Source organism: Barbus barbus, assembly GCF_936440315.1.
Source record: "Barbus barbus genome assembly, chromosome: 4".
Lineage (NCBI taxonomy): Eukaryota > Metazoa > Chordata > Actinopteri > Cypriniformes > Cyprinidae > Barbus > Barbus barbus.
Window position 1 is genome coordinate 25,123,387 of NC_136732.1, and position 20,032 is coordinate 25,143,418.

General features: G+C 36.6%; 1 protein-coding gene across 1 annotated transcript in view; it reads left to right on the top strand.

Annotated features, from left to right (window-relative positions):
* Positions 1–16,863, top strand: part of kcnt2b (potassium sodium-activated channel subfamily T member 2b) — a gene marked incomplete at both ends in the record, with an annotated part of 134,226 nt that extends 117,363 nt beyond the window's left edge. Inside the window, 14 exons of the mRNA XM_079415753.1 lie at positions 2,501–2,653; positions 2,737–2,987; positions 4,101–4,419; positions 4,827–4,932; positions 5,025–5,197; positions 5,594–5,665; positions 6,944–7,078; positions 7,156–7,267; positions 7,365–7,466; positions 12,651–12,734; positions 12,856–12,984; positions 13,069–13,414; positions 16,095–16,179; positions 16,746–16,863. Of these exons, the coding sequence (XP_079271879.1) occupies positions 2,501–2,653; positions 2,737–2,987; positions 4,101–4,419; positions 4,827–4,932; positions 5,025–5,197; positions 5,594–5,665; positions 6,944–7,078; positions 7,156–7,267; positions 7,365–7,466; positions 12,651–12,734; positions 12,856–12,984; positions 13,069–13,414; positions 16,095–16,179; positions 16,746–16,863 (2,185 nt within the window). The remainder of the gene's footprint in view (positions 1–2,500; positions 2,654–2,736; positions 2,988–4,100; positions 4,420–4,826; positions 4,933–5,024; positions 5,198–5,593; positions 5,666–6,943; positions 7,079–7,155; positions 7,268–7,364; positions 7,467–12,650; positions 12,735–12,855; positions 12,985–13,068; positions 13,415–16,094; positions 16,180–16,745) is intronic.
* Between the last annotated feature and the right edge of the window lie 3,169 nt (positions 16,864–20,032).

Genomic DNA, 20,032 nt, shown 5'->3' on the forward strand with positions numbered 1-20,032 from the left:
AAAAGATGCAAGACTGTACTTAATGGCTTTAGTAAGGGAAAGAACTACAATCCCATGAAGCATTGCGAATGACAATCAAATGAAAAAAGATAATATAAATATAAAAGTTAGTTTAAATATAAAACTATCCATTTAAAGTTGTTGATTATATCTACAGAAACAATATGTTTTAAGCTTATCCTGGCTGAATCGTTGAGAAAGACTCAAGTAAGTCATTTGAAGTGCTTCAAGCATAGTCTCTTTGGTACAAATTGCTCATTGTGACTCTCTGATTGGTGGAAGTTTTTGCACAGAACCGTTGGTAATGTAGTTTTTCATTAAAAATTCCACTTTGTCAAATGTTAAAATGTTTACATAGCGAAAACATTTTAACAAAACTATATACCATTGATTAAAAGGATAGTTCACTCAAAAAATTTGATTTGATTGAACCACTGATGTCACATGGACTATTTTAACAATGTCCTTACTACCTTTCTGGGCCTTGAACGTGTCAGTTGCGCTGCTGTCTATGGAGTGTCAGAAAGCTCGCGATTTCATTAAAAATTTCTTAATTTGTATTCTGAGGAAGAACAAAGGTCTTACAGGTTTGGAACGACATGAGGGTAATTAATGACAAAATTTTTCATTTTTGGGTGAACTATCCCTATCCAACCTCAAAGTTCATAACAGATCTGTTTTTAAAGGTTTATACATTATTGTTAAAAATAATTTTCCCTATGGAGGAAATGTATGATGTTTTTACTTCCAGAACCTGAATGCTGCACTCTGTTTCACTTCTTTGAATATATTTACACAAACATGATGCCTAAAATAAAACACAGTGCTTGTGCCGCTCCATGCATACATGAAGACGAGATCACAGATCTACAGAGCCCTCATTCGCTGAACCATCAGCATGTGTTTAACTGTTACATTTTTTATTATCAGAACAGCATCTTCAGAGGCCTTCAAGCAGCGAGTAGGCGCCTTTCAGCCCCTCAACAGGTCAGACCCACTGACTGTAAAATATTGACGCATACACATCAATACACAAAGCGGCAAAGATCCCATAAACTGTGAATTTAACTCTGCGTCATGCATCCTTGTTTCTTCACCTCCTCCATCATAACACTCCTCCACTCCCTCTGGTTCTCACCTCCCCTTCATCTTCCCAGCCATTCGCAGGGATGTCAAAGACACATCAAGCAGTTTTTGTTTTCTCTGCCCATCTGTAAGAGACAGTGTTTTCCCAAGCTGAACTGCAAGCTGTGAATACGTTTGAAGGACATGTCAAAGAAATAGTTCACCCAAAATATTCAAATCTATCAACATTTACTCACCCTCATATATGATTTCCTTTATTTTGTGGAGCACAATGGAAGAAATTTAGATGAATGTCTCTTTTCTATAAACTGTTAAAAAAAATAAAAATCTGTGACAGTTATTTCAAAGAAAAAGCATGTAAAGTGTCATGCAGGGAATTCTAGGAATGTTGATTTATGGCTTTTCAATGTAAATTATACAATGACTTGTTCTTTTTCACTTCCAAAAACCGCCATTTTAACAGTAATTTACTGTAAAATTGCATTAAATGTAATTGCAGTTATTCACCATAGTACGGAAACTTACCTATAACCAATTAACAGGTTCTTACAGTAGCATTTTTACAGTGTACAACAAAACCAGATGATTTATAATGTTAAGCTCCAAACTTCTAATTTGCTGTTTATTAATAATTCATAAGGTAGCTGTTAAGTATGGGGTAGGATTATGGGATTTAAAATATGGTCATGCAGAATAAGGCATGAATATAAGTTTTATAAGTACTAATAAACAGCAAATATGCTAGTAAGATGCTTACTAATAAGCAACTAGTTAATAATGAGAATTGGTCCCTAAACTGAAGTGTTACCAAATTCTGTCATTATTTACTCACCCTCGTGTCATTCCAAAACTATATAACTTGCATTCATCTTTGAAACACAAATTAAGATATTTTTATTGAAGCAATTTTTGAAGAGATTTTTGTCCCTCCATTGAAGGTCCTTTATACCAAAATTCCAAAATATCAAAAAACACTTCAAAAAGTTCATAAAGACAGTGCAAAACTAATCCTTATGGATTCTTTTTACCATATTTGATAAGCTCTATGTATGTCCATTGATCAATGTTTAAATGAGATTAAAAGCCTAAATTAAATCTGTTCGTCATGTAAAGCGATCATGTTTTTCAGAAAATTTGGGATTGAACCACTTGATTCAAATGGATTACTTTTACAATCTCCTTATGAACTTTTTAAGCTTCAGAGTTTTGTTGTAATAGACTTTCAGTGAAAAGACAGAAACCTTTAAGTTTTCGATAAAAATGTATCCTCATTTGTGTTTCAAAGATGAACAAAGTCTTAAGGGTTTGAAACGACATGAGGCTGAGAGAATGATGGCAGAATTTTCAGTTTTGTGTGAAATATCCCTTAATTCTTTAGGAAAACATATTCAAAAGGTCATCCATCTCTATATAGGGAAGGCGGTGCTGGCTCTGTCGACCAATGGCAGCGCACGTACCGGCGATGTGCAGCCAATGAGGTCCACCACATCAGGCTGGAAGAGAGCAAGTTTTTTGGAGAATATCAGGGAAAGAGTTTCACTTTTGCCTCCTTTCATGCACATAAGAAGTAAGTCTGGATAAAGATGCAGTGAATCACTATGTTTTCATGCCAGTGAACACACACAGTAACACTGTTAACTGCTGTGGCAGATACGGTGTATGTCTGATCGGGGTGCGCAGGATGGACACAGCCAACATCCTCTTGAACCCCGGACCCTGCCACATCATGGGAGCCTCCGACACCTGTTTCTACATCAACATCTCCAAGGAGGAGAACTCAGCCTTTGTCAGAGGCCATAGAGAGCCAGTCAGGGGCCCCGGGGGTGATTCCAGAGGGGTCCCGCAGACAATCTATCACGGCCTCACTCGACTACCAGTGCACAGTATTATAGCCAGCATGGGTTAGTCTGTAAACTCACATTTTCATTTCAGTCGTCAACCTTTGCCTGATGCATGAGTAATAAGACAAAATAGACAATTGAATTGTCATTCACAATAATCTGTATGATAATCTATCATACAGATTATTGCGAATAACAATGTAATTTTCTGTTTTTCTTATTATACATATACATTAAAGTCAGCATGAAATGGAAATTCATCCTGTCTGTTTTGTCTCCCTAAACTCTGCACCTTTTTTTTTTTACAAAAAACTGCAAGCTCGCATTTATAGCTGCCTTTATCCAATTATCAACTAATGGACTGAACCAGGTCCCAGCCCCACATTTTTTATTTATTTATTTAGGTAATTTATTCACACTGAATTTGAAATCATACAGTAAAATGTATGATTTCCTTTAAGGTTAAAGAATGATGTTTAATTTCTATTTTTAATTTAAAATATTCTTTGCTAGTACAGTATATTTGGTTCATATAAATCCAAGCCATTTATTATTCTTATTCTTATTTTATTATGAAATATTAATGTAATTCTATTCTTATTGTGTTTGATCGTGATCGTGGTTATCATAATTGTGATCAGGGAATTATTTTCACTGTATGAAAGCTTTCTTTTAAATAATTCTGCTCTGATTAACAATCAAATGATTTGTTATTTTTCATAATTTCCATAAGTACTATGTAATGCAGTAATGCAATTCAGTATCAGTAGAACACAGTAACTCTTGTTCTTTACTGTGGACGTGATATGGATGTAGACAGAAAAAGAGAAACATAGTTGTTAAATTTCCGGCATAATTTCGGTTGGGTTTTCTGCTAACAAAGTCCCATTTTAGTGCAATATCACCATCTAGTGAAAAGCACTGGAACTCAGTTCTGCCGTATCTTGGACTTGAGTAGTTTGATTGAAGGTGCTGTAAGCTGTTAGAGGCGATCTGCTAATTTATAAAAAAAAATTCTCTAAAACTCTATCCTCCTGAGAAAGTTATTAGATTTTCATGAAATATTAAGACATCTGCACTGATTAATAATGTACAATAAATGTGCAGTAAGAAAGTTAATAAAGTCAAGTTTTGATTTCATCTATCTCACAAATGTCTTTGGTCCTCTAACAGGCACGGTAGCCATAGACCTGCAGGACTCCAGTGACAGCAGTCCAGAAGGCTCGGGCCCGCCGGCTCTGGGCAGCAGGAGTGTGAGCAGGAGTGGCTCCCGGACAGAAGTGGGCGGCTGTAACACTCTAGCGCTGCCCGCCATAAGTGGCTCAGGGGAGGAGAGGAGACACAGCATCGCCCCCGTCCTGGAGATGGTTGATGGGGTGCACAGCGCTACATTTGACCTGCTAGGGGACCAATCGGAGGACGAGGGAGGAGAGGAGGGGAAGGAGGAAGAGGAGGGAGAGCAGAAAGGCCAGTGGTGGGGAGCACACTGCGAGTGAGTCTTAGATCATGCAGGTCCTGGTCTCTAGACCACATAAATGTGGTTTTGGTCTAGACCTCATTAGTCTCATGAAGCCAGATGTTTGACAGTTAGCATAAAGTCTGGTCCACTTTGCAGCTTATTTTAATGATCATGTGACACTGAGGACTGATGCTGAAAATTCAGCTTTGCATCACAGGAATAAAAGACCTTTTAAATCATGTTACAATAGAAAACAGTTATTTTAAATTCTAGTAATATTTTACAATTTACTGTTTATACTGTGTTTAAACAAGTTTTAAACTTGGTGAGCATAAGAGACTTCTTTCAAAAACATAAAAAATTGTACTGACCCCAAACTTTTGAATGATAGTATAGATGTTTGTCTGAGACCGCTGTTTATTCTTGTATTTCTCACACAGATGGGTCAAAGGCTACCCGCTAAATTCTCCATACATCGGCAGCTCTCCCGCCCTCTGCCACCTCCTGCAGGAGAAAATGCCATTTTGCTGTCTGCGCCTGGATAAGGTGAATGTCTGCCTCTCTTCAAATCTTTTATATGCATGACAGTTCACAGAAGCTCACCAGCACAACATCCTAACAGCAGATTATCTTCTCAGGCTTGTCATCATATGCCCTACGAGGACGCTCGCTCATACGGCTTTAAAAACAAACTGATTATCGTGTCCGCAGAAAGCGCTGGAAACGGCCTCTATAACTTCATCGTTCCGCTGCGGGCATATTACCGGCCCAGGAAGGAGCTCAACCCCATCGTTTTGCTACTGGAGAATGTGTGAGTGTCCTAAAAACAGAAACATTAAGAAAGAGTAGAGCCTTTAGATATTATCCATCCATTGCTTTGTATTTATTATGACACATAATCATCGGTTCTCCTGTAACAGAAAACTAATATGGGGAGATTCATTGTCATATAATGCAATCAAATGTAATAAAACTCTGAGTCATCTTGTTTTTTCCTAATTGGATGAACACTGGGGAGCAGTTGCAGGCTGGATTGCATTATTTAGATGCCCTGGAGCAGGGCGAAGCAGTGTGATTTTTATAGACATTGGGTCAGTTTCTTAAAATACTTGGAAAGAGACAACTGAGACCTTGCTAATTCATTTTGCACGCTTTTGTCAAGGCATCACCTCGGATTCTCAGTGTCTCTTTGTTTGCTGTTTGCTAGACCTGAGGCAGACTTCCTGGAGGCCATCTGCTGGTTTCCTATGGTTTTCTACACAGTGGGCTCCATCGACAAGTAAGAGATGCTTTGCTTGAAGCTTGAATGAAGGTGTTCACATGTATGTATTATACAACATTTAGTTCTGGTGATTGAGTTTGAGTGCTGATAAACAGTCCAACAGCACTGGGAGATTTGTATTGTTTGTATCAGTCCCATTTTCTTTTTTTGTTCCAGACAGACAGTCAGTCGGTACATAAGTGAGGGTTTTTTCAGTGACACGTTCTGTAAGTTACATCAGTAACCATCAGTAGGTGGGGACAAGTGTCTTTATGAGTGAGTCATTAAATCATTAATTTGGCTAATTTGTTCAAACACACTGATTCATTCAGAGACAAAACTAGTGACTGGCTCCTTATGAAATCACATTCTCTCTGAGTAGGTAATCCTTGTGACTGTTTAAAAAGTATGTTCTATGTAGTATGAATGTATGTAGTGTGAATGTAGTCTTGAAACGCTAGTTAAAGGGATAGTTATGATTTACTAACCCTCTGGCCATCCTACGTGTTAATGACTTTCTTCTTTCAAACTTATACAATCGGAGTTATTTTAAAAAATGTCCTGGCTCTTCCAAGCTTTATAATTGCAGTGAATGCTGGTCAAGATTTTGAAGCCCATAAAAAGTGCATCCATCCATCATAAAAAGTACTCCACATGGGTTAATAAATGGCTTCTGAAGCGAAGCAATGCATTTAAGAATAAAATCCATATTAAAACTTTGTAAACCTTTTGTAATCTCTAGCTTCCACTAACTGTCGTACTTGTACTCAACTAAGGACCAGCTCAAACCAGCTACAATACATACCTAACCAGCATATGCTGGTTTTTCCAAAAGGGTGGGCAAGCTTATTTCACAATATTAGATTGAATGAAAAAGCCCCTAAAAACACCCACCCATAGACTCTCCCCTCAAAGAAATCAGGAAAGTGGTCAAAATTGGACAAAAGAGACAGATTAAAACAGCAAGTATAATGGGATGTGTAATCTCCCTCATATACTTATAATCCAATCAACCAAAATGCATTTTAAAACCAATTTACCAAGTGTAAACAGGGCCTTAAGAAAATGGATTAAGGAGCAAGAGTTAAGGAAAGGTATGAATTTGGAAACTGTTTTCCTGTTGATAACAGTCATTATTTCTTAGGAATACCTTCACAAAGTATCATTACAGGCATGAAGTATTATCAAAATATTAGTTTTAGTTAATTAGTTCAATGGTTGTTTCATTTCTGTTAACTGTAGTTTAAGTGTCTCTGTCTGTGTCACTTTACTGATCCCTCAACACTGTGTGTGCAGTTTGGATAGTCTTCTGCGTTGTGGTGTGACATTTGCTGACACCATGGTTGTGGTGGACAAAGAGAGCTCCATGATCGCTGAGGAGGATTACATGGCTGATGCCAAGACCATTGTTAATGTTCAGACGCTCTTCAGGTAGGTCCTTCCACATGTATGTCATTCAGCTTGAGGCATTTGGGGACTTGACACTGTCTTCTCACTGTTTCTCAAAGGCTTTTTCCAGCTCTCAGTATCATAACTGAACTCACCCACCCGGCCAACATGCGCTTCATGCAGTTCAAAGTGAAAGACCACTATTCTCTAGCTCTCTCCAAACTGGAAAAAGTGAGACATGAATACAGTGCAATATAAAATGCATGTATGCTTTCTAAACAGTCTAAAATAACATGATATCTCATCTTTTGCTCCATTTGTGCTGTAGAAAGAGAGAGAGAGAGGCTCTAACCTGGTGTTCATGTTCAGATTACCGTTTGCAGCTGGGAAGGTGTTTAGTGTCAGTATGCTAGACACTCTGCTGTATCAGGTAACTATAATGCAGGTGATCCACACATGACTAAACTACAGTTTTTTTATGTCTTTCATTATGTAAAGACAATATGCTTTCACACATATTTTGTTTTTCTCTGGCTAAATACAAAGATAAATGTGATGTCTGGGAAACCATTTCAGGAATTGTCATACTGAGTGATTGTGATTCATGCTTTAAAGGGGTCATTGGATACCCATTTTACACAAGTTGGTATGATTCTTTAGGGTCTTAATGAAAAGTCTATAACATACTTTGGTTAAAAATTCTCAATGGTAGTGTAAAAACACCTTTTTAAACCTGTCAAAATCAGCTCTCTTCAGCACGCTGAACTAGTCCATGTTTCTTTAAATCCTAGTGAGCTCTGCTGACTCCACCCCTCTCTTCCATGGAGTGACGAGCAGACCATAGATATGTGTAGAATCCCCATTCGACCGCTCCAGATACGTTGACGCCTCAGCCACCTCGCATTCACCATAATAATCAATGAATATTCAAAGATATACAAGCGTATAACTTGCTGTTCACACAGTCAATGCACTCAAGATTCACAGACGGTTACAAAAATGGCGGATGGCTTACAGATCCCGGCCCATAGCAAGTCGATAATGAGGCATCTAGGTATATATATCTATGGAGCATACTAAACTTCAGCTGCGAAACTGACTAACTAGCACATTATTAGGAAAGGCGATTTGCAAAGATTCATAAAACCCTTATACTCACTTCTTCTGTAGATATAGCTGGATCATGAATGATTCGGGTAGACATAGATGCATTTATGTAGATTGAGGATCGGCGCATTCACTTCAAAGCGAAAGTAACGTTAATCCTCTGCCTTCAGTGGCTCAGATGTCGGGAGTAACTGACGACTGCTATATTCATTATTACATCCAACAACTAAACACTTCAATCGCTTAATCAGAGACATCTTGTCTTCCCTGGCACCGAAGCTGACACAATGGCGGACAGCTCTCAGCTCACTCAGGGTGGGTCTAATGTAAGACAATCAACTCTCGTGGGGGGGGGCCTGTACAGAACTACGTCATTCTGACAGGGCTCTCAGAACAGCCTGATTTGAGAGAGGGGATTTAAAAATATGGATTTAAAAAGAAATACGGGGTGGATTTTTATCATTATAGGATGGATGAGTACACACACTTCCAACACACATTTATGTTCAAACAACTTGAAAAGTGAATTTTGCATCCGATGACCCCTTTAATAATTGTTCAGCTTTGTATTTTTAATTATTCACTGCTACAATTAATATACAAACACACAGTGATGTATAAAGTATCTGAGAGGCATACTCAAGTAAAAGTACAGATACCTTACCAGAAAATGACTTTGGTAGAAGTTGAAGTCACTGTTTAGAATATTATTTGAGTAAAAGTCTTAAAGTATGTGATATGTATTGTACTTAAGTATGAAAAGTATTTTTTAAATCTTAAACGTACTTAAGTATTGAAAGTAAAAGTAGAAGTAAATGCGAAATGGAAAAGAAGCAAATAAATATATTAAAAAAAAAAAATTCATACATAGCTTGAGTAGCAAGCTTGTGTTCAGTTTTAACTCTTTCTTCCATTTTGTATTTTTGGGTAAGAATAATAAGCACTTCATCCAACTCTTAGTGTCTTTCATTCCATCATAGGCAAGGCAAGGCAAGGCAAGGCAAGTTTATTTATATAGCACATTTCATACACAGTGGTAATTCAAAGTGCTTTACATAAAAGAAAGTGAAATAGACATTAAAATCAATAAAAACATGGAAATAAAAATAATAAAAACAAGGAATTTTAAAATGATATAGAAAATGATTTAAAATAAATTTAAAGAAAATGAATATACATAAAATGTATTACAGTCAGTTTGGACATATAGCACAGTGCTCATTCAACAAATGCACAGTTAAACAGATGAGTTTTGAGTCTTGATTTAAATGTGGCTAATGTTTTAGCACATCTGATCTCTTCTGGAAGCTGGTTCCAACTGCGGGCCGCATAATAGCTAAACGCAGACTCCCCTTGTTTTATGTGAACCCTTGGTGTTTCTAACTGACTCGATCCTAATGATCTGAGTGGTCTGTTAGGTTTATATTCAGTGAGCATATCAGCAATATATATATTTAGGTCCTAGGCCATTGAGTGACTTATAAACGAGTAAAAGTACTTTAAAATCAATCCTAAATGTAACTGGAAGCCAGTGTAAGGACCTGAGGACTGGTGTGATATGCTCAGATTTTCTGGTTCTAGTCAGAATCCTGGCAGCAGCATTCTGGATGAGCTGCAGTTGTCTAATGGTCTTCTTTGGAAGGCCGGTGAGGAGACCATTACAGTAATCCACCCTGCTGGTGATAAAGGCATGAACAAGTTTCTCCAAGTCTTGATTGGAAACAAAACATCTAATTCTTGCAATGTTTTTGAGATGATAGTATGCTGATTTAGTTACTGCTTTGACATGACTACTGAAACTAACGTCTGTCTCCAGAATCACCCCAAGATTTCTGACTTGATTTTTAGTTGTTTGACCCCTAGAGTCAAGGTATGCATTCACCTTGAGAACTTCATCTTTGATTCCAAATGCAATGATTTCAGTTTTCTCCTTGTTTAACTGAAGAAAGTTCTGGCACATCCAACTGTTAATTTCATCAATGCATTGGCAGAGGGAGTCAATGGGGCTGTAGTCATTTGGAGATAAGGCTAGGTAAATCTGGGTATCATCAGCATAGCTTGTTTGTTTCATAAGGAAACAATTCTGGAATCTGCATCTGAAATAGCATTTAGATGTATTTACACAGTTTAATGTATCTCAGAGGGCACATGGATGCATTTAAACTGCAGTCACAGATGCATAAATAGACCAAATGTTTTGTTTTTAACATAAAACGTTGAATACTGATATTTAAAATAATTTAAGACATGGAAAAAATAGTCGAAATGTGAAATTAAAACCACCAGTAGGTGGCAGCATGTGACTGTTAATGAGTGAGTCATTGAAATTCAACCGATTCATTCAAACGGCTGATTCATTCAGGAACAAAGCATTTGACTGTGTTAATGAGTGAATCACTGAATCATTTTTATCATCAGATTCGTTCAAAAAGCTGATTCATTCAATAAGTAAACACCGTCTATTGCTCAGAGACGCTAAACAGTGCTGTAATCTTTGTTTGGAACTATTTTAAGTTGGCAAAATTGAGCAAAAACAAGCAATATTATGTTTAAAAATGTAAGTCACTTATTGCTTTACTGAACTTGTATAAATTATTATTAAATGTGTTATCATGCTTATATCTGCAGAAAAACTATACTCTTTGTGTGATATAGATTAAGTTAACTATATTAAATTATATAAATATAAAAAGCATACAGAAGCATTTTGGCCATGTACAATTTAGAATGCCTGGAATTCTGAGTTTTAATAGACTAATAAATCAATGTGCGTGCACTCTGTGTGATTTGGTGATATAGCCTACTCAATAATGTCAGCTCGCACGTCATTACAACAACACTTACCATATTATCACATAAGATATACTGTATATCGCACACCCCAGACTCGACTTGAGTGGAAAATGAATCATCCGCGGTTGTGCGCACTTGTTTGCACATGAGCAAAGGTGTTTTTAGGAGTCTAACTTGCAATAGTTCTTCTGACTATTTTGTAGTAAGTAATGAATATGCTTCGGGGAAATGTATCGGAGTAAAAGTATACATTTTTATGAGAAAATGCAGTGGAGTAAAAGTTGACTGAAATATAAAAACTCAAGTAAAGTACAGATACTCCCAAAAAATACTTAAGTACTGTAACAAAGTATTATTACTTAAGATTTCTTGTCAAATTACAGTGTCATAGAATGAGTTAAGCTGATTTTTCACTATCTACAAGATGCATAGAGTTCCAATCAAATGCATATTATGTGAAATTTAATCATTAATCATACAAACCAATTCTGGAAATGTTGGGACGTTTTTTTTTTTATTTGAATAAAATGAAAACTAAAAGATTTTCAAATCACATGAGCCGATATTTTATTCACAATAGAACATACATAAAATAACAAATGTTTAAACTGAGAAATTTTACACTTTTATCCACTAAATGAGCTCATTTCAAATTTGATGCCTGCTACAGGTATCAAAAAAGTTGGCACGGGGGCAACAAAGGGCTGAAAAAGCAAGAAAAAAAAAGAAAAAAGATTCAGCTGGGAGAACATCTAGCAACTAATTAAGTTAATTGAGATCAGGTCTGTAACATAAAAGGGATGTCTTACGCTGCATTTACACTGCAAATCTTGATGACTAATTCCGATTTTGTGACTATATCCGACGTGCTTACATGACGATGTGCACCCATTTTGTGCTTTTTGGCCCATCATTAAATGAAAAATACGTCAAAAACGACCACAAACTCTTCAGCAGCCGGAAACCTATATCAGGCAAGAATGGGACCAAATTCCAACACCAAAACTCCAGAAACCTATAACCTCGATGCCCAGATGTCTTCAAACTGTTTTAAAAAGAAGAGGAGATGCTACAGCATGGCAAACTATGCCTCCAAACTATTTTGAGACCTGTAGCAGGCGTCAAATTTGAAATGAGCTCATTTTGTGAATAAAATTGTAAAATTTCTCAGTTTATACATTTGTTATGTTATCTATGTTCTATTGTGAATAAAATATTGGCTATATGTGATCTGAAAGTCTTTTAGTTTTCATTTTATTCAAATTTAAAAAAACGTCCCAACATTTCTGGAATTCGGGTTGTAACTCTGAACACAATGTCTTACCAATTTACCAATGTTTCAAATATTTTAACAATATTTATTATATATAGCGTATGTACACATACGTTATTACAAATAATGTTTTTCCAATGAATAAGTTAAAAAGTCTTGCAGTTCTGTGTCAAACTCATGAGACAGTGGGTTTGAATCAATCTGAAGAGATGCTTCCTCAAATCGTTAAGGAAATGTAATCATGAAATTTAATTAAAATCGTTACCATTTTCATCACTCATACTCAGCAAAAGCCATTGAACACTGTTCCTCACATAACTTTCTTTCACATCTATTTAATATGATACCCTGGCCTTCTAGAGTCTACTGAAATATTCACAGAATGACTGAAATACTTGCAGAGTCATTAGTGTCTGATTTCATCTTTTGTGTGTGTTTCAGTCCTTTGTGAAGGACTACATGATCTCCATCACCAGACTGCTGCTAGGTCTCGACTCCATGCCTGGATCTGGCTTCCTGTGTGCTGTGAGTGCAGTCACTCAATCCATAACGAGACTGCATCTGAACAATTATGCCCATAATGATGGTGGTCATAATGAAATTGAGGACAATGATGATGATGATATTGCCCTGATGTTCCTTGTAGATGAAGATAACAGAGGAGGATTTGTGGATTCGCACTTACGGCCGTCTCTACCAGAAGCTGTGCTCGTCGACAGGAGACATTCCCATCGGCATCTACCGCACTGAAGCGCATAAACTGCCCGTCTCAGAGGTAAGTGCTTGTGCGTCTTCCTCTCATTTTTTTGTTATCAATGCGTTTCGGTGGAGGAATGAGTCCACCGTGTGGTTGTCTCAGTCTCAGGTGTCCATCACGGTGGAGGACTACGAGGATACGCGTGAACCCCGCGAGCCTCTGCTCTGCCGCTCCGGTCTTCACCGTAACTCCACGTCGTCCGAGCCTCCCTCCTCCTCATCATCACAGGCCATGGACCACCCGCTCCTGAGGAGGAAGAGCATGCAGTGGGCACGGCGGTTGAGTCGTAAAGGTGGGCGCAGCTCCAGCGGGGCCAAGGGAGTAGGGAGCGCCGCCGAGCGCATCAGCCAGCAGAGACTCAGCCTGTTCCGCCGCTCCGAGAGACAGGAGCTCAATGCTTTGGTCCGCACACGTATGAAGCACCTGGGGCTCTCGCCATCTGGATTTAGTGAGTGTACACACCGCTGGGTGATATACTGTAGCTAAAAATATAATTGCATGTCTAATATCTATGTAAATCAAACAGAGTTATAGCTAAATAGATTCAATGTCTAATGAAAGTTGTAAAAATTAGATAAAAACGATTTAAAAAAAAAAAAAACCATACAAATCTGACATTTTCCACACTGTTCTCTAGATAACACAAGGAATAAAACATTTAATCAGTTTGTTTACACTACCGTTTAAAAGTTTGGGGTCAGTATATATATACAGTGCCCTCCATAAGTATTGGAACAGTAAAGACAAAATTTCTCTGTTGGCTATGGAGTCAAGACATTTACAAATATGATTAAAAGATGAATATGAGACAAAACTACAGAATGTCACATATTATTATTAGCCGTTTCAACACATACATGTTTTACCAAATAAAAAGAACAGCACTTTTAGAGTTCATCCCACTCATTGATGTGAGCATAAGTATTGGGACAGTTGAACATAAGGCAGATATAAAAGATTAAAAGCTATTATTTAGTGGCAGATCCCTTGCCCACAATCACAGCAGTGAGTCTGTGACCCATAGACATCACCAGACTCTTGGTCTCATCCTTTGAAATGCTTTCCCCAGCCTTTAATGCAGCCAATTCCAATTGTTGCTTGTTTTGGGGAGTTTCTGCCTTTACTCTCCTCTCCAGCTGGTGAAATTCATGTTCAATCGGATTTAAATCTGGAGATTGACTTGGGCAATCTAAAACTTTCCATTTCTTTGGCCTTATAAATTCCTTGACTGAACTGGCAGGGTGTTTTGGGTCATTGTCCTGATGCAATATGAAGCACTTCCCAATGAATCTGGTGGCATTTTCTTGAATATTGGTAGGCAAGCTGGTTTTGTACCCTTCCAAATTGATTCTGGTACTGTCATCATACATTAAGTCATCAGTAAAGTTGAGAGGGCTTGTTCCAGAGACAGCCATGCATGCCCATGCCATGACATCACCTCCACCATGCTTTACAGATGAGGCTGTATGCTTAAGATCATTTGCAGTTCCCTTTTTCTCCACATTTTTGCTTTCCCATCACTTAGATAAAGGTTCGTCTTTGTCTCATCGGTCCATAAACACAGTTCCAAAACTCTTCTGGCTCACCTTTGTGCTTTTTTGCAAACTCTAATCCTGCCTTTCTATTTTTTGGTGCTGGTCAGAGGTTTGCATCTTGCTGTGTAGCATCTGTAATTCTGTGTCAAAGTCTCCTGAGGACAGTAGATTGTCAGAGCATCACCCCAGCTTTCTGGAAGTTGTTGGTGGTTTTACAGACACGTCTTTTAAGATTCATTTTCACAGCTTTTATGATTTGTCTGTCATCAACTACTGTTGTTTTCTCAGCCGATCAGGTCGTTGTTGGTTGCTGGTGTCGCTGGTGGTTTACAAACTCTTGATTTCTCCATGCCCTTTGTTTTTGCTATAGCTCTAATTGACTTCCTCTTTTCATTTAGCATCCAAATTGCTTGCTTTTCTCTCAAAGTCAGCTCCCTCATCTTCATCCTGGTTTGTGTGTGTCATCATCGAATGCAAGATTCAGAATACAGAAGTAATGGATATAACTGATACCACACATTCCCTGCTTTTAATATCTGAAGAGTTAATGCAACAGGACACAGCTGATCACTTAGAAAGACCTGTGAGGCAACTGTTCCAATACTTATGCTCACATCAGATAGAGGGATGAAACTCTAAAAGCGCTGAACTTCTTAGCTGGTAAAACATGTATGTGTTGAATCACCCAATAATAAAATGTGACATTCTGTAGTTGTGTCTCATATTCATCTTTTAATCATATTTGTAAATGTCTTGACTCCACAGCCAACAGAGCAATTTTGTCTTTACTGTTCCAATACTTTTGGAGGGCACTGTATGTATATATATATATATATATATATATATATATATATATATATATATATATATATATATATATATATATATTCTTTTTTTTTTTTTAAGAAATTATTGCTTTCATTCTGTGAGGATGCATTAAATTGATCAAAAGTGACAGTAAAGACATTTACAATCTTACAGAATATTTAAAGCCTTTTTTTACTTTTTATTCATCAAAGCAATAAAATCTTGAGACAAGGGATTGATTTCCACAAAAAAATAAATGTTTTCAACAAAAGAAATGTTTCATAAGAAGCAAATCAGCATATTAGAATGATTTCTGAAGGATCATGTGGCACTGAAGGCTGGAGTAATGATGCTGATAATTCAGCTTTGCATCAGAGGAATAAATTTCATTTTTAAATATATTCAAATAGAAAAATTTTATTTTAATTTGTAATAATATTTCATAATATTACTGTATGTTTGATCCAATAAATGCAGCTTTGGTGAGCATAAGAGACTTTAAAACATTAAAAATCAAACTTTTAAACAGTAGTGTACATGTAGCAGTTTAACAGTAAAGAAAAAACAATATAACAATAATTATTATTATAAAATATATTACATTAATAATGATAATAATAATAATGTTATCTGGATACACCAAGGAACTTGAAACTTCCTTCAGAACAATTTACAAAATGAATCATTCAAACATTTTGCCGTCTGTTCTGATTCTGTATGTTTATAGTTGTTATCTTGTGTTTAGACTGTAATTTATAGTCTTTTGTCCTGCTCTTCTTATGTCAGATGGGATGACGGACCAGGGCAACAGACTGTCTTATATTCTTATCAACCCTTCACCCGACACACGCCTAGAGCTCCATGATGTCGTGTGAGTACGATGACATAACAAGATAGCATTTAAGGCATTTTTTGGGGTGCCTCAAACGTGAATAATTAAAAATTATTGTTTTACTCAATATTTGGAAGTCGTGGCCTAATGGTTAGAGAGTCGGACTCGTAATCGAAAGGTTGCGGGTTCGAGTCCCCGGCCGGCAGGGATTGTAGGTGGGGGGAGTGAATGTCCAGCGCTCTCTCCACCCTCAATACCATGACTGAGGTGCCCTTGAGCAAGGCACCGAACCCCCAATTGCTCCCCGGGCGCCGCAGCATGGCTGCCCACTGCTCCGGGTGTGTGTTCACGGTGTGTGTTGTGTGTGTGTGTGTGTGTGTGTGTGCATTTGTTCACTACTCACTGCTGTGTGTGTGCACTTGGATGGGTTAAACGCAGAGCACCAATTTCGAGTATGGGTCACCATACTTGACAATACGTCACGACTTGTGTGTGCTATGTATTTTTATGTTTGTTAGAGTATTGTATTCTGTTCAGGAAACACTCATGTGACTGTTTGTGCAGCAAATCTGAACTGAGCACAGTGAATGTGGTCATTCCTGCAGGTATCTGATCAGACCAGACCTTCTGTCACCAGTGCCCAACCAGGCCGGTGGTCGCAAGCCCAGTGCAGGGCCAGTGGAGGGACACAGATTTGACACACAGGACAGCACTCATCTATAAAAACAATCACCACAGGCCACCAGCAGCACAAGAACATGGGACATACTTATATATATGTGCGTGTGTGTGTGTTTACGGTTGAGAGAGAGAGAGAGAGAGAGAGAGAGGATTACCTGTGCAAATGGGACTGTGAGCTGAATCTACACTGTAAAAAGTGATCTAGCTTTTAGATGCCTTCAATCAGCTTTCATGTTAAATAGTCAATACATCTGAAACTATTGAGAGAACATGATTTTTTAAGCTTTCATTGAATTAACTAATTTATGCTTTTTACAAAAACTGTCAAGAGCCTGGCCAGGTCACATTAAATGGCAAAATTAGAAGAATAACAAAAAACAATATAGATGTTTTACATAAACATTGAATTTGAATTGTGATACTATTTGCATGACAATTAAATATATTTGTTTAATTTTGGAATACAAGTCACTAGTGTTGTCAAAAATATCGATATTTCGATAAATATCGATACTGAAATATCTGAAGGGTACCAATATTAATTTCCCGAAGTATCGATACACCGATACTAGAGGAGCTGTCACTTTCACTTCTCTCCAAAGGCGCGTGGACAAGCACCACACGTGACCGCACTGGTCTCTTTCGCTCTGGTTAAATAGCAAAAGTGAAGTGAATAGAAAGATGACTGCTCTGGTTGTTAAAGAACACAACAGGAGCGCTATCTGTAGGGATCTATGATCTCCGCGATGCAGAGAACGCGCACGGAATCCAGTCATAAACACGGAATTTACAGTTTAACGCGGAATGTCACGGAATTTGTCAAAGTTTGGATGAATTAATCAAACGTAGGTCATTACACTTAAATCAAATCGCGATATGGACTAGTATCTGTAAATATCAAGCTGCAAAAGTCGATTTAAATATGAATCCTGCATGTTCTGCGCGTCTCTGTGTGAATGTGCTGCACGTGCGGTTTTGTTTACTAATGTGGCGCTCGCGGTGATTTCAGCGTCTGCCGTCTCAATGAGGACATAAATACATCAACAATATCTCCAGAACTGATCTGAAAGGCACTTTACGAGCATTTTACCATTTAATTTGAGTAAAACTAGCGTCATATCATACACACACAGAACTTTAGAAGTATTCACGGCAACCCGTCAAAATAAAAGTTTTTTTTTAACTTAGCCTATTAAAGACCGTGTGCCAGAAATAGGCTATATTACTATTATTTAGTAGAATGTACATATTATAATACTACTACTTACTACTACTGTTAATTTTTTTAAAGAAATAATCACAAAATATTTAAATTTTAATAGTAAATCCCCTTCATTTGCCAAAAATGTAAATGTTTAATTTTCATTCATTCAAATATAAATGAATTAAAATTGTTTTATACCTTCATCTGATATCCAATAAAATTTAAATACACAACACAGAATTTCTGAGGGGGAAAACACATTTCATAAGGCTACTGTAAGAATAAATAAAAAATGTTAATATTTGTATGCATTCAAATAATAGACATGCTAAAACACAGAATTTGGTAACAATAAAACATAAGGTGAGAAAAAAATAAAACATTTAATACGGCCCTAAACGTGTCATTTTTGTTACACTTTTAATAAATTAAATGTTAAATTGTATAATTTTCATGATTTTAATGAATTAGACATGCTTTTAGATTAATAGCATTTAATTTGACCATTAAAAAAAAAAAAGAGTCCAGAAAAATTCAAACGGAAAAAAACGGAATCCAGAAAAATTAAAATGGAAAAAATTGAATGTAGAAAAACATTTAACGGAATTTGGGGAAAAATAAAACGGATTTCATAGGCCCTATATCTGGAAATATTTTGGTTATGAAGCAAATGAGAATATCAACAAATAGAACTTTGGATTTTAATTAGTACATGTATTAGTAAATGTTAGTTTCAATTAACATTTAACTAAGATTAATAAAAGATTAATAAATAAATCAACAAATGCAGTACCTCAAGACATTTTTTTGTTCATGTAAAATATACCGCATGTTCTCGACTTGTTACATTTATCTTTAAATTAAAAAAATTACCCCCTTAATATTGTGGCAGTTTTTTTCTCCGTGGTATCGAAAATGGTATCGAGTATCGATATTTTTCAAGGTATCGTATCGAAGTTAGAAATTCCAGTATCGTGACAACACTCCAAGTCACTATGGAAGCCTGTTTCCACCACTGAATAAAAAAAAAAAAAAATGTTATAGCTTTTTATCTCACAATTCTGACTTATATATACTAACTTTTATATATACTTTTTATATATAAATTTGCAGTTGCGCGTTATAAAGTCAGAATTGCAAGATATAAACTCACAATTGCGAGTTATAAAGTCAGAATTACGATTTATAGAGTCACAACTGCAAGATAAAAACATTTTCTCGCAATTGTGAGTTTATATCTCACAATTCTGACTTTTTTTCTCAGAATTGCGTGATATAAACTCGCAATTGCAAGTTAAAGTCCAATTTTGAGGGGGGGGGGGCATAGAATGATATGTTCTCAGAATTGCGAGTTTATATCTCGCAATTCTGACTTTATAACACGCAAGTGCGAGTTTATATCACGCAATTCTGAGAAAAAAAGTCAGAATTTCGAGTTTGTATCACGCAATTCTGAGAAAAGTCAGAATTGTGCGATAAAAAGGTCGCAATTACCTTTTTGATTTTTTATTCGGTATCGGAAATGGGCTTCCATAAGTCTCAGCATGTTTCACATGCTAAATAATTACTTATGTTCCATTAAAAACATTCCATTCAAATATGGTAATTTTATTTGTCACAATCATAATGGTCCTAAAATTATGCTTCATTATTTATATTTGTTCTCTCAAGAGCATGGTTAAAATAAAGAAAAATGAAAGAAAAAAATATATTGCCATGCCCGCTTATTATAAATTATTATGAATTCTTTATTTTTTTTCTATCAGCCATATGTCTCAGTCTCATGCTTTGTCCTAGTAGCACAATAAAGTCTAATGAAGTCTAATATAAGTTATGATCCTTATAATTTTATCCTTACCAAACTACATTAACGTAGCTTTGTTTAAGTATGATTCTGTAAATAACAGGAGGTAGAATGTTTAACTGATATTTAACTAACGTATCTAAAATGATCCTATCAAATGTAAAAGATAAAAGCTGTAAGTGTATAAAAGAGTGTACAAACCA